Source organism: Giraffa tippelskirchi, chromosome 2 (assembly GCF_054371585.1).
Source record: "Giraffa tippelskirchi isolate mGirTip1 chromosome 2, T2T-mGirTip1v1.2.pri, whole genome shotgun sequence".
Lineage (NCBI taxonomy): Eukaryota > Metazoa > Chordata > Mammalia > Artiodactyla > Giraffidae > Giraffa > Giraffa tippelskirchi.
Window position 1 is genome coordinate 153,317,488 of NC_137276.1, and position 16,136 is coordinate 153,333,623.

The window sequence follows — 16,136 nt, forward strand, 5'->3', positions numbered from 1 at the left end:
CATTGCTATGTTGCAGGCTTTCTCAAGTTGCAGCCAGTTGGGGCTACTCTTCATTGTTTTTCTCAGGCTTCTCATTGCAGTAGCTTCTCTTGTTGTGGAGCATAGGCCTTAGAGTGCACTGGCTTCAGTAGTTGTAGCTCATGGACTCAGTAGTTGCGGCTCACAGTCTCTGGAGCACAGGCTCAGTAGCTGTGGTGCATGGGCCCAGTTACTCCGTGGCGTATGAGATCTTCCTGGACCAGAGATCAAACTCATGTCCCCCACAGTGGTGGGTAGATTCATTCCTATCCACTACGCTACCGGGGAAGTCCTACACCATTTGTTTTTGCCATGATTTTTCCATTCATGAGTTTTTATTTTATCTTTTGGCTGTCTATATTGCACACGGTTATATTTTGATAGAAAAACACAAAAGTAAAATTGTTAAAGCTGTGTTTATACATATTTAATACTAAGCCTTTTTATCTTTCAAACTTTCTGTCTCCTCCTTAATGCTGCTAAGTCGCTTCAGTCGTGTCCGACTCTACTTGACATTCTTCCTTCTTATGGAAAATTTAAGGAAAATGACAATTATGTTTTATAAATAAAGCCATTAGGCTCACTTAAGCTGAAATATGTCCAGATTCACATATATTAATGGTAGAATTTGAGCAGGTCAGGAAGCAACAGTTAGAACTGGACCTGGAACAACAGACTGGTTCCAAATAGGGAAAGGAGTACGTCAGGGTTGTATATTGTCACCCTGCTTATTTAACTTATATGCAGAGTACATCATGAGAAACGCTGGATTGGATGAAGCACAAGCTGGAATCAAGGTTGCCGGGAGAAATATCAATAACCTCAGATATGCAAATGACACCACCCTTATGGCAGAAAGTGAAGAAGAACTAGAGCCTCTTGATGAAAGTGAAAGAGGAGAGTGAAAAAGTTGCCTTAAAGCTCAACATTCAGAAAACTAAGATCATGGCATCTGGTCTCATCACTTCATGGCAAATAGATGGGGAAACAATGGAAACAGTGAGAGACTTTATTTTTCTGGGCTCCAGAATCACTGTAGATGGTGATTGCAGCCATGAAATTAAAAGATGCTTGTTCCTTGGAAGGAAAGTTATGACCAACCTAGACAGCATGTTAAAAAGCAGAGACATTACTTTGTCAACAAAGGTCCGTCTCGTCAAAGCTGTGGTTTTTCTAGTAGTCATGTATGGATGTGAGAGTTGGACTGTAAAGAAAGCTGAGCGCTGAAGAATTGATGCTTTTGAACTGTCATGTTGAAGACTCTTGAGAGTCCCTTGAACTGCAAGGAGGGCCAACCAGTCCATCCTAAAGGAGATCAGTCCTGGGTGTTCATTGGAAGGACTGATGCTGAAGCTCCAATACTTTGGCCACCTGATGCGAAGAACTGATTCATTTGAAAGACCCTGATGCTGGGAAAGATTGAAGGTGGGAGGAGAAGGGGACAGCAGAGGATGAGATGGTCCGATGGCATCACCGACTCAACGGACATGAGTTTGAGTAAACTCTGGGAGTTGGTGATGGACAGGGAGGCCTGGTGTGCTGCAAAGAGTCAGACACGACTGGAGTCAGACACGAATGAGTGACTGAACTGAAATGAATCTGAAATATGTCCAGATTCACATATATTAATGGCAGAATTAGATATTAAATTCATGCCTCCAGAACTCTAGGGATTATTCTGATTATATTTCAACTCTTATCTCTTAATCATAGACAGAACTAAGGCTTCCTTTGATGTGGTGAAAGGGTAATTTATTCTGTATTTTTTTTAATCAAAAATGTATCTGAGCTGATATCTGAGTCTTCCTCTCTTAGACACGCGTGCACCTCTCAACACCACTCTCTACTTGCCCCTACCCTCTGACAACTGGTTTTTGCTTCTTTTTTGAACAACTTTTATAACAACAACAAAAACATTTGAATGTTAGTTTTTATTCAAATACTATTTTTGTGAAACTGCTGAACTGATTATATATAATATCACACATTAAGTTTGGGGGATATTCATAGTTGTTTGCCTTTGTTCCTTTTTGTTTTTGTTTTGGAGAGAGTAAGAGAGAACAAGAGCTCTGGCCACAGACCCTAAACTAACTAGAAAATTTGAAGTATCCAGAAGCTTGATAATGAACTATCTGTACTGTCTTTCCAAAAGTTTCTTCAGTTAAAGTCAGAGTGCAGGAAGTCAGGTTGTCAGTCCTTTTCCAGGTGGAATCTATACTTGTCCTACTTTGTATGTCTGTCTGCCCCAGTGTCCAGTGATTACATATAATAAAGAATATGGCTTTGTTATGCACATAATTCCTTGAAAAGGAAAGTGGTTGGTTATGTAACATGACAAAGTAGTTCACGTTCAGTTGTGTTGCTCTCAGGGGTTAGGATTGTCATTATCATAATGGTTATTTTAGCCTGTGAGTTTTTAGAGTTATCCAAGTTAAAATTTCAAGAACCAGCATTAAAGATCAAGAGAGATGAAATATTTAAAAGGTGTTTGCCATATATTTCTGGTTAATATGGAGATTTAATTGAAAAGTTCCTCTATTTAGGGTATAAATACTTCCCATGGCTCTTATCTCTACAACCATGCTTCCCCAGTCTGCTATTTATAAGTCAAGAATAACCTTTAAAAAGGTAATTCACCTAAAATTCCTGGATTAAATAAGGAAAAATTTAAATCAAATTTCTAAATATATTATAAAAACCAAAAAGGTAAAATTTAGGTATACCATATACAGTTAGATTAAAAGACATAGAAAGAAATGATATGGTTGAAAAACAAGTTGAAATAGGCAACTGAAAGACAAGCTAGTAAAGCCATCTAAGAATAAAATACAAGATTAAAAATTCATGAGTACTAGATAAAATAAATTAGAATTTCAATAAAATAAAAAATTATCAGTATACAACATAGTTAAAATTAGTATCTTAAAAACTAGAAGAAAAACTGTTTTTTTAAAAAAAAAGCATAAAATCCTGGCCTTAGAAAACCTGAAATGGGGGCAGATAAGGGCTTCCTGGTAAAGCTCTTTCAGTGGGAGGCTGCCCAGCTGGAAAGTCACTGGATTGTGAGCCTGCCCCTTAGTGGGCTCCCTGAGTAACCATGCTTGTCCTGCTCTGTCAGTACCGACTTTTCTTCATGCCTGTTGGATGTTTGCAGGAATAGGTCTCTTCCAAGATTCCGGGTTAAATGAGGCCTTTGTAAATCTCTACCCAACAAGAAAATATGTTTGAGATTTTAAAATGTATTAGTTTGATTTTTGATGATGAAGATTTTCTCTAAGGCTTAGGAAGAATACATATGATGCACATATGGCAGTGTATAATCTTTTGGCAAATTACTCAACTTCTCTAAGCTTCAGTATCTTATCTCCAGTAAAGATAATGCTTACTGTATTAGGTTATCATGAGATTGAATTGCCAATTGAAATGAAAATGTATGTAAGCACTTAATACAGTGCCTAATATAATAGGAATAAATAAATGATATATCTATTAATTTATCTCAATAATTTTCTCATAAATTTCTAACCTCATTCTGTGGTTGGGAATATTAATTGAGATAATGTTAACTTCCACTTCTTAGTTTATGATGACTGAGGAAATACAAAATAATGCTTGATACAGGAGAAAACTTGAGATAATTGTATTCATTTATCTTGCTTGATGTCAGGCTGACAAGAAATGGGAGGAGGGTAGTTGTGGGGTAGTTCTCGATCCCCTTCTGCATTACATAGGACTGTTTAGACTGTGTCAGTGGTAACATTTAAGAATAGCTGGAGGCTCTGCTCTGGCTCCTTTGAACCTCCCCTCTCCTGAGACAAACAAGATTGCAGTTCCAAGGTCTAGACTTACTTAACTTCAGCTTCCTTAATTTTCCCAAGGTGCATGGTAAAGATATCTGTTCTGGTTATGGTCTTTGCTTTTTATTGTCTCTTCCTAGTTAGCTGTTGCATCTTCTCTTTTTCTAATTTTTACCAACAAGTGTGTATGAGAAGTACATTTCAGCCTGTGAAACAGTAGGCTGATGTTAGTTATTCTTAAAAACAACACAGTACTTTTGTTTTTCTTTGTTTTTCTGTGACATTACAGGCACTCTGGTTTCCGTTATTGGAGGCAATGATGGCCCCTCAGAAGCTGTCTAGTTCAGCTGCACCTCATCCACACTCTGAAGGTAAGTTTATCAGCATCCATCTATACCATCACCCAATTTTTATCTGCTAGAAATAGTCGTTTAGATACCTTCTCCCAGTGTCATATTTTTATCATTATCCTTAATTAAATCATATTGTAGTGTTGATCTCATTTTTCAGGTTCACTTCTTTCTGAAGTACCAGTTACATCCTTTGTCTTGAATAACAATAGCTTTACAGCTTACCAGGTTAACTTTAATATATCAAACTGGCCTTGGTTTGCTAAGTTTCTAGGAAGCTTTATTCCTATGACTTACAGGAAAAACCTAAAACTCTGATTTTAAACTAACCTTAATATTAACATGTTGTTATAACAGCTCTGAAATCTTTGACCATGCAAGTTCTCAACAGCATGGCAGCATTTATTGCCCTTCCATCCATCCTGCAGCGAATCTTACAGGTGAGTTGAAGGGGAAAATTCAGTGTTGATCAATTTTAACTTGTATTTTAGTTATGTATAAATAATGTTTAAATGGGTCTCAAACATAATGCAGCTGATTTTTGGCGTTAGATAAATATCTGAGTTATGACTGTGACTCTCATCCTTTAGCTGTCATCCAGTGGTGTCAGTTTGCCTGGCACACACTTGCAGCCTTCAGTTGTTCACTGTGACCTTGGGATTCTTTTTGGTGTCCTCTTTCCAGCTGGTTACACTTTATAGTGCAAAAATAAATCACATAAAAATTGTTAATATAGACATTTCTTAGTCTTGTTACGTAGGTTTTCTAACTCATCTTAAAACTTTATGTCCAAAACTCATCTCCTACTCTTCAGCAAAAAGGCTTGAACCTTTCCAACTTCATCAAAAAGAGAATGCTAAAAATGTGTTAAAAGATATTTTTAGAAAAATCTGTGAACATTCTTGGGGAAACAGTAGGAATTATCCTTAGAATCCATTTTGTCTTTCCTTACTTTATGCAGGATAAGTGAAAAGTGAAAGTGTTAGTCGCTCAGTCATGCCCAACTCTTTGCAACCCCGTGGACTGTAACATGCCAGGCTCCTCTGTCCATGGAATTCTGCAGACAAGAATACTGGAGTGGGTAGCCATTACCTTCCCCAGGGAATTTTCCCAACCCAGGGATCAAACCCTGGTCTACCACAATGCAGGCAAATTCTTTACCATCTTAGCCATCAGGGAAGCAGGATACAGACACACCAAAACAAAGCAAAACACAGTAATATGATGCTGTTGATCTTCATCATTTTCAAATTATTTTTATCCAACCAAGAATGATGCTTTCAGCTCTCTTTTAAGACTCTACAAGCTCTCCTTTCCCATCTGGTATGAAGCAGCTGGGCCTTTGCTGATAAAGACTACTGTATCCAACAGTCTCTCACCACATTGTATTTTATCCTTTAGAATGTATCTTCACGTGTATCATTTAATTTGATCTTTATCATGAATTGAATAATAATTTGGTACAGACTGCTTTTCTTATATCCATTCTAAAATAACATTTGTCATAAGGTTTTAGTCATATATGATCTCTGTAATGCAGGAGTACTTTAATTTACCAAGTAAATTACAAAAAAATGAAATCCTAAAGCCAAAAGTGTCTTCCCTCTCATTATACACATTTAGCTTTATGTTGAGCTTTCATCACATTTTAATACATAAATTATAATAAATAAAAATTGATTTTTTTCTTTTGGCAAATGCATATAATTTTTTTTAAATAGTGTATTTTGAGACTCATATCCTTGAAGGCTTTTGGTATTTGAAAATCTTTATTTTTGTGTTGTACTGGTATTCATTGTAGTTGTATTCTTATCATTTCTACCATCAGTGGTTAACTTACTCTAATCAGGAGAGTATGCTGATTGTTAAGTTCCTATTTGCACGTAACTCTACCTTATATTTGTATAGAGATTTTTATTTTTTCAAGTTGCTTTCACAGATACTGTATTTGAAGCTCACAAGAATCTCTTGAAGTAGGTGGGGCTACTATAAAAATTTCTGTTGATGAAGGAGAAAACTAGAGTATAGAAAGTTAAGTACCTGATCCACCATTAGAGAGAGGCAACATCCAGACTACCACCAAAGTCTCTGATCTCTTAATTTACATGTAAGCTCCTTCATTTGCTTCAGTCTCTGGTGTTTTGTGGCACTCTAATCTTATAAATCTAGTGGCTTCCCTGGTGGCTCAGATGGTAAAGAATCCACCTGCAATGGGTTTGATCTGGGTTTAATCGCTGGGTTAGAAAGATTCCCTGGGTTGGGAAGATCCTCTGGAGAAGGGAATGGCTACCCACTCCAGTATTCTGGCCTGGAGAATTCCATGGACTATACAGTCCATGGGATCTCAAAGAGTCAGACACAACTGAGCAACTTTCACTGGTTTTTTGAGGAGTTAGTTATTAATTGGTTTATATATTATATGTTACCCTATTTGGTTAATTATCTGTATAGATGGAAAAAAAGCACAGTTCTTGCCCTAAAAGACCTGTGGAGAGACAAGAAAATATCTGATATAACTATTCATAGGGCTCTAAAGAGCAGGTCATATTGGCCACCTTAAGGATGACATGCTCTGAACCCCAGGTAGGGTAATTGCTACTTCTGTATCTGTACACTTTCAGTCCACGTGCTAATAGCTGGAACAGCCATGTGAAACCATGACTCTGCCTCTTGACACTACCTGATTTACTCAGAGTGGGCAGCTGGCCAAGAGGGGGAAACCAGTATCCTTTTCAGGAAATTTTGGAACTGAATTGAAAAGGTGAAGAATTTCTCTGCAGTTCTCTGGATTATATAAGGTACAAAAGTTCAGGAGCTGACAGTGACTACCTTTCTGTCATATGGACTGAAATGGTATAAAGTTAATCTTCAGAGAGAAGAACAATGAAGCAGGCACACAGAGAGGAAAATAGACAAGATGCATGGAGAAGAGAGAAGATACAAGGAGAGGATTCAAGACATTGGGAGAGGAGTGTGGAGAGAAAATCCTGAAGGCGTCTGCATCCCTCATTGTAGTTCTTAAGCCTTACTTGTATTCCTTTGTTTGGATCCTTAAATACCACAGCACCTTTACAGTTATTATATTTTTTGAGTAAGATAGAATGAGCTAGGTTTCTGTGGCCACAGGAGTACCAATGAAAGTATATATGTGAGACAGACTGTGAAAAGATTTCCTGGAGAAGTAGATGTCTGAACTGAATCTTAAAAAGCCTAAAGGAATCAGTGGTTTAAAAAAAAAAAAAAAGGACTATTCTAAGAAGAGTGAACTATATATAAAAGAATGTGAGGTAAAACATGGTAGATACGTTTGAGGAGTTGCAGATGTTTAAGTATGCCTGGAACAAGAAGAAAGGTACGTCACAGAGCTGAAGTTTGAGAGGCAGGGACCCTGTTGTTAATTGCTTTGTAAACTGTGGAAGGGACTTTGGTTTTTATTTTAAATTCACTAAATACTCATTAAAAGATTTTAACCAGAGGACTGATGGAATGCGATTTCTTTTTAGAAAGATCACTCAGTCTGTATTATATAGGATACATTGGAAGGGATCAAGACTGAGACTGAAGGCATAGAAATACCCAGAATGTATTCATAATAGGTACTCAAAGTTTGTTAATTGAGTTACATAGAATGGATAGGAGAAGATGGATTCAGAACTTGCTTAGCTAACAGAATTTAATTGACCTTTTGACTGATCAGATGTAGGAGAACACAAGAAGAACCCAGGTAAGCCCCTGATTTCAGTTTTGTTTGGCTAACAATGAGCAGTGGGGAATACAAGACCAGACTTCATAGGAAGAGGTAAGAAGTGGAGAGGAAGATTTGGAAGTCATCAGCATAGAAGTGGTAGTTAAATTCTTTGAAACTAGATGAAGTTCAGCATGAACAGAATTAGTAAAAAAAAAAAAAAAAAAAAAAAGGCTTAAGGCCAAGATGGAGTTCTAGGAAACATTCAAATATCAGAGGGTTTACCTATTTTTATTGCCCCTCAGAAGAGATATTGACATGATGAGAGGTTCTCAAAGATCTTCCTGACCTAAATATTCATTCAAAATATTCCTTGGGATCTTAATTGTACAGGTTTCGTTCATAAACATTAGGTGATAAGTCAGTATTTTTTTTTCCCCTTTCAGTTTTGATAAGTTAGTATTTTTAAGGGACCATGTTTATGTTATATACATTCTGCCTTTACTCCCTGTTCTTATCTTCACTCTATGGCAAAAGTAATTTTTGGCTTCTGAAAAGCTGCTTATGACTGTTTTACTAAGGGAATTAATACAAACAAATGACTTATATTCTCTTGGTATTATTCATATTTTAAAGTAATGCTTAATCAGTAAAAATTTTATTTTTTTAATTTATTTTTATTGGAGCATAGTTGCTTACAATGTTGTATCAGTTTCTGCTGTACAACAATGTGAATCAGCTGTATGTTTACATATATCCCTCACTCTTTAGCCTTCCTCCAACCCCAGTTCACCCCATCCCACCCCTCTAGATCATCACAGAGTACCAAACTGAGCTCCCTGTGCTATACAGCAGCTTCCCATGTATGGTATAATAAGTATCAGAAAGCAATAGAGGTATTGCTATTTGCAAGAACATAGATGGACCTAGAGAATATTATACTTAGTGAAGTATATTATACTTAGTGTATTGTTGTTATTGTTTGGTCACTAAGTCATGTCCAACTCTTTGCAACCCTATGGACTGCAGCACACTAGGCTTCCCTGTATGAAAAGTGAAAGTGTTAGTTGCTCAGTTGTGTCCAGCTCTTTGAGACCTCATGCACTGTAGCCCACCAGGCTCCTCTGTCCATGGAATTTTCCAGGCAAGAATACTGGAGTGGTTGCCATTTCCTTCTGCAATCACTTATATATGGTATTCTAAAAATAATACAAATGAATCTACGTACAAATCAGAAACAGACTCACAGATATAAAAAAACAAGTTTATGGTTACCAAAAGGAGGAGGAGGGAGAGAAACAATTAGGAATATGGGTTTAACAGATGCAAACTCCTGTGTATAAAATGGATAAACAACATGCATTTACTGTATGGCATGGGAAATTATATTCAATATCATAACCTATAATAGAATGTAATCAGAAAAAATAACTGAATCACTATGCTGTACACCTGAAACTAACCCAATATTGTAAACCAACTATTACTTCAATTTAAAAGAAAGAAAATGCTGGAAAAAAGTGGTCATCACATCTTTATAACATACTTTTTAAAAAACAAGTTTGTGTGAAGTACCTAAATGTGCTCTTCTTTTGTAGATTATGGGCAAGTTAAAGAGAAACTTTAGCAGTTATTTATTGCTGCAGAATCTAGCTGACATATTTGGAAAATAATTTGAAAAGCTAGTAGATTGTGTGCATGCTGGGCCAGAAGCCTTGAGCTCTCTTTTGCATTCTATAATTTATATGTTGTCCCAGCATGAGGTTATTTTCATGATTTTGCTTTTAAATTATGCATATTAGAGTGAAATGTACTGATATAAATATAGACGTGACCTATAAAGGTTTCTTCTTTTTCCAGCATTTAACCTTTTCAAGAACTCTGTATTCTCCAAACCACCCTTGTCATAGGTGAATGACAGAGCTTTTCTGTGCTGGAATGTGTGCTTTTCTGTCCACACATACACAGTACATACTTGTATTGTGTATGCGTGGACATGTTAGAATAGCTATTGCAATGTTTTTGTAATAAATTATTATAGTGTCCATTGATACTTAAAGAAGTAAATGTATTTACTGAGAGCTTGACCATAAGTGTAATTAGATGTAAGTTCAGAAGTGTTAACATGGATCCATTTTTATGCAAAGAAAATTAAAAGATTGTCTCATGTGTACATGGCCTGAATTGTTGTTCTAGTAAAGAGCTAGTCTGAGATGTCTGTAGTTTTGTCTTTTGCAGATGGCGTTGCACATGTTGCACAGGTATCTTTAACTTAGTGAGACAGATTTCCCCAGTAAGTTTAAGTGATCTGCTCAAGCCCAAAGTAAACTTGTTAATTAGTACACAAATGTATAGTTACCCTTCGGTTTCTTCAGCAGTACCTCAGCATCAGGATCAAGAACCTATGCCAGACAATCTGGTGCTGCTCTTGACCAGCTGAAAGTACTGAACACTGATCTGAGTTAGAAACTGTATCTCTCCTGTCTTCAGGAACCATCACCAGAGCATAGAAGAGAAAAAAAAACAAATCCTAAGATTATGTTGTACAAGTGTATGAAAGCACAGTTTCTTCTCACATTTCTGTATCTTTCTCCTAAGTTTTCCCTGGTCCACAGTCTTTTTTTTCTTCTTAACATCTGAGCTCATTGTATCAAGATTTAATAACCCCTACTCCTTAATAAGTAACCAGAAATGTTCCCCATACCTCCCAGCAAACATTAGTTTATCATTTAGTTATTCATATTTGTTACTCTTATCTAGCAAATATTAGTGTATTATTTAGTTTATTAATTTGTATGTCATTTTCCTTTCTTGAAATCTCCCTAAGAGAGACTCAGAGACTGAGACCAAAATTTGCAGCCACCAGCATTTGATAGTAGGGATGGGACCTCAAAGTGGACTATGGGGAGAGGAACCTAAATCCCCAACAACAGAGAATGGTTGAATAACACATACCAACTTCACATATTTCATACCCTGTAAACTGTTCCTATTATTTGATGATATGGGAAACTGCTCACAACATACTATTAAGTACAAAAAAAAAGTAAAAGTTTTATGTGAAATGCTCCCCAAAATACATCCCTCTCTCTCCTTCCCCAGAAATAAGACTGAAAGAATATACCTCAAAAAATCAAAAGTGTTTTTATTGGGGTGGTTAGATTTCAGTTCACTTTTATTTTTGTACACAACAGTGTTTTTCAAAATGTCTATGATAAACAAGTTATTTGGCATACCTCATGTGAAAAGCAGTGGAAGGAACATTGTCTAGGTATCTGTTGTTTATCAGTAGTGATTTGATTAAGAAAAATTTTGAAAAACTGCAAGTTGCTTAGATTTAGAAACTGATCTCCTAAACTGGCATGACTTGGTTTGGACCAGACGGTGGCCAGATGTGGGTCACAGGAGGAGTTGAACAGATTCTGAGTATTCTTGAGTACTTTGGTTTTAATGTAGCAGATAAATAAGAGCTCAAAAAGGGATGTGTGTGTATATTAGTTGCTTGGTCATGTCCGACTCTTTGTGACCTCATGGACTGTAGCCCGCCAGGCTCCTCTGTCCATGGGATTTTCCTGACAGGAATACTGGAGTAGGTTGCCATTTCCTTCTCCAGGGGATCTTCCTGACCAGAGATCGAACCCAGGTCTCCCACATTGCAGGCAGATTCTTTACCATCTGAACTACCAGGAGAGCCCCAAAAAAGGATAAGTTATATTTAGTAAGAAGGAAAGGAAGCTTGCTGCAGAAACAAAACCAGAGTGAAATGTATGGTTGTTAAGCAAGAGGCTTGGATCATATAAATTTTATTTACTTTTCCAAAATGCTTTGATGACCTGAGATCAGTATGCATTTCCAGTAGAAAGGTTCATGGAAGAATAAGTATTTTGTGACTATTGACAAATACTTCAGAGTATTTGGCTTTTTCGGATAACTTATATTTTAAAATACATTTAAAATAACAGGAATAGACTTATAATCTTTAGCAACTTTTTTCTAATTAGGACCCAGTTTATGGAAAAGGAAAGCTCGGAGAAATCCAGGGCCTTATTCTGGGAATGTTGGATACCTTTAACTATGAACAGGTAAGCTACTTTCTATTTCTAAGCCCATTTTAAGGTAGAAAGAAGCTTTTCTTTTCTCTTTGCACCTATACTTTTTCTTTAGAAGTTACCATCTGTTTAGTGGACGTTTGAAAGATTGAGGTGTATGACTTTCCAATTTTAAAATTTCTCTTCACCTTAATTAATTTATATTTTGTATACATATACACATATATTCTGGAATGTGTGATTGCAGCTTTTGAATTTATTTTATTCTTTTGATTCATGGGTGGTGGGACATATATCTTGGGTTCCAAATGAAAAATATAAGAAACTTTCTTGTAAATAATGGAATATAAAGGTATAACTCAAAAAATGAAGAGTCAGCATGAGTATAGAAAAATTGCAGAATAAAATTAGTGTTCTTTTAAACATTCTGAAACAGTTAATTACCACTAACCAGAAATGGTCATTGGTCTTCCCTTAACCCGAAACTGCCTATAACATTAATTCTCAGTAAGAGCCAGCTTGGTGTACAAATTTTTCTTCATGTACTTCAAAGTGACTCATGAAGCCACCAAGGAAAAGTGTCATTTAGACATGTTAGATACAATGTCTGCTTTTTTAATAGAAGAAAAAGGAAGAAATTGAGTAGCAGAGCTTTTCTTAGGGTGTTGTAAGAACTGCAATTCTGTCAAGTAAGCATAGCGCAAGGAAGCTGATCCCCCTTCAGGCACAGAGTCTGTGATGGCAAAAGAAAGCTGAGTGCAAAACTGAAAGTTTTTACACACTTTGGAAGAGGAAGAAAAGATGGAGTTGATTAGAAAGAATTAAAATAGACCATTAGAACAAAAAGTTCTGCATTATAGATAAAGTTTAAGAACAAGACTGTGTAGCAAGGAGGATGGACAGTATATCTTCCCCTTTGGGACTGACAGGAAAGAACCCAACTGCACATCAGAATGATACATCTGAATGTTGAGAATTAGATGTAGTAAGGAAACAATACTTTATAAACACAGAAAGCCTTAAATGACTTAATGTGGTAGCTGTGAAATATCTTTATGTGACTTAATGACAGATGTCACAGTCTTGAGTAGATTCAAATGGCTTTTAAGTGCTGGTTGGAAAATGTGATCTCTTGCCCAAGGGAGATGAAAAATGAGTAATGACCAATTAGCTTTTCCAGTGAAAGGTTAATGTGGAGTATTGCCATGGATGCAGTTTCTATTTAAAAAATCAGAGTATTTTTAAAAATAATTTGTTAGAACTTTGAGCAATTCAAAGAGAACTTATTATATGAGTGTAATAAATAAGTAGATTGGGGTTAATCCAGTCATCTGAAAGCCATCAGTACCAAATTAAGCCACAAGAATGGCAGAGCACTCATTTCTCCATAGTAACTAGTGACAGCCTTTTAATAATTATTTTGAGACTCTTGATGTAGTACTTATCAGTACTTGTACATTGAAGTTAACCACTTAAGTCTGAGGTGCTTTGATTGTGGTTGAAAATGAAACAAGTGCAATTCTCCACTCAACCCCTCTGTCTCTTTCACTTTATAAACAACTTTTTGTTGATTTCTTTTTATTTTGGTCATTCATAGACCCTGCTGGAAACGACGACTAGCCTTCTAAACCAAGATCTCCATTGGTCACTGTGTAACCTGAGAGCTTCAGTCACCAGAGGACTGAATCCCAAGCAGGACTACTGCTCTATTTGTTTGCAGCAGTACAAGAGACGCCAAGAAATGGCTGATGAAATTATTGTCTTTAGGTAAGAGAGGGAAGGAAACGTAGTACATATGTGTGTGTACATGTGTGGTATTGCCAGGCAGGAGCACGCATCGACACACAGCCCCAGTCAGCCATTCTGGCAGTGAACAAAACAAAGCAGAGTTCCTGTTCTCATAGATCTTACATTCTGCATAGGGGTCAGGGGGAAAGAGTATTAGAGTGGTCAGGTCATAAATACAGGTAATAAGAGCTATGGAAAGAAATAACACACAGGGTAAGGGGATGGAAAAAGTCTTCAGGGTGAGAATGCTATTCTAAGATACCGTAATGAGGAAAAACATGTCTAAGAAAGTGACATTTGCGCAGAATGAGAGTGGTAGGAGTGAAGGTTAGGAATATATTTTAAGAGAAGAGCTAACTTGCTGATGTATCAGATGTGAAGTGACAGGGAAAAACATCTTCAACCCAAGCTACTAAATGAATGTGGTACCATCCTCTAAAATAAGAAGGAACAGGCATGAGGACCTGGGGAAATCAAGAGTTTTGTCTTAGAGATGTTAGGTTTGAGATGCCTTTTAAACATTTAAGTAGGAATGTCAGGTAGACAGTTATTCTAGTCAGAGATATGTCCTGAAAATATAAATTTAGAAATCATCAGCATGTAAATGATATTTAAAGCCACAATGCAAAGAGAGAAGAAGTCTAGTGCAAAAGTGGAAGCTTTGATCTCAGGAGGAGACAGCTCATCCAGAATATACGGAGAGAGGCAATGTAAGATGGACTCTAGAGCCAGGCTTTAAACCTTGAGTTCATACCTTTACTCTGCCACTTCCTAGCTATTAGACTTTGACAAATCATTTCATCTCTTTACATCTTAGTTTCTTCATTTGTAAAGAGGGATAATAATGGTACCTACTTGCTAGAGTTTTTGTGAAGATTAAATGAGATAATTTACATAAGATGCTTAAAACCATGCTGACGTACAGTAAGCACTGTATAAGTGTTAGCTTCTGTTTTTACAGATAAAGATTGGTAGATTTGGTGATTAGAAGGGAAAGTATTTCTTATCACATAAAGAGCCCATTCATTCAGCAACTATTTATTGAGCACATACTATATGTCAGGTACTGTTAGAAGGGATAGGGTATCACATGAACAAAGGTTTTGCTCTCAGAGTTTACACTCTAGTGAAAGAGATAGACAAGTGAAATGCCAGATAGTAACTAACGGGGGAAAAAAATAAAGCATGTTAAATGAGATGTAGAGTGTCTGTGGGGGAAGATATTTTATGAAGAATGGTCAGGGAGAACACCACTGTTAAAATGATTATGGACAGGCAGTTAAAAATGAATTAAAATTAATAAAAATTTAATAATTACCATGAGTAAATATGGTATAGAGGAGAGAGAACCTTGGGAACTAGTAATTTGTGAAGAGTTGTTAAGTGACATTTGAGCAGAGACTTAAGGGAAGTTTCCATGCGATACCGGGTAGAGTGCTCCAGACAGAGGATCAGCAAGTGCAGAAACCATGAGGCAGGTGCTTGACATACTTCTCAGGTAGTGAGTGAGCAGGCTAGCATTGCCTGAGCAGAGTGAAGGGAAAATGATAAGAAATGACTTCAGCAGCCAAATCATGTAGGAACTAAATGATTATGAAGAGTTAAACTCTTACTCTGAGATGAAAAGCCATTAGATGGTTTTGAGGATAGGGTTGACCTGATATAATCTATGTATTAAAGATCACTTTGACTGCTGTGGTGAGAATGGACTGCAGAAGATCAAGGGTGAAAGTGGAATGACCATTTAGGCTAATCCAAGTGAGAGATGGCCCAAGATGATTGTAAGGAAGTAAGCAGTGGTGGGGTTCTGTATATATTCTGAAGGTATAGCTGACAAGATCTGTTTATAGATTGTATATGAGGTGTGAAAGAAAGAATAGTTTTCCGCCTTAGAAACTGGAAGGCTCTGGTTACTATTTATTTTGATGTGGAAGGTTGGATGAGAGTGTGCATTGAGGTGGGGGGTTTGGTGGAAATCAAAAATTTGGTTTGGGCCATGTTATATATATGGGGGAGGATAGAGAAAAGGAAGATTTTAAAGACTATCAAAGAAAAGGATTGACTTCTGAGGTGGTCCAACGTTTCAGGTTGGAAAAATGAGGAGTAATCAGTGAAGATGACTTAGAATTATGTTCAACACTTATTTCTGGAAGGTTTATTTGGTAACTTAATGTAATTAATAGGGAATTTCTTCATAGTAATGATGTTAGAATTTACTGTGTAGTACTAACATTTTTGTGAATGCTTATAAATCAAATCATGACTCTTCAATTTGATGAGAAATACCACTCATGTTATTATCAAATGACTTATATAATTATGATTTTCCCCAGTTGATGTTGTTCAAGCTGTCTAAAAATGTTTCATAGTTTGAGAAGTGAGCAGAAGTTCAACTCTCCCCTGGGTGGTTTGTAGTCAGAGAACTGTGAGGCTGTTGTACTCACAACTT

General features: G+C 36.6%; 1 protein-coding gene across 50 annotated transcripts in view; it reads left to right on the top strand.

Annotated features, from left to right (window-relative positions):
• VPS8 (VPS8 subunit of CORVET complex) overlaps positions 1–16,136 on the top strand; it is a 378,806-nt gene that overhangs the window by 294,354 nt on the left and 68,316 nt on the right. For all 50 annotated transcript variants that reach the window (XM_081571329.1, XM_081571349.1, XM_081571332.1 and 47 more), the window contains 4 exons: positions 4,105–4,186; positions 4,523–4,605; positions 11,852–11,932; positions 13,497–13,666. In XM_081571329.1, coding sequence (XP_081427455.1) covers positions 4,105–4,186; positions 4,523–4,605; positions 11,852–11,932; positions 13,497–13,666 — 416 coding nt within the window. The remainder of the gene's footprint in view (positions 1–4,104; positions 4,187–4,522; positions 4,606–11,851; positions 11,933–13,496; positions 13,667–16,136) is intronic.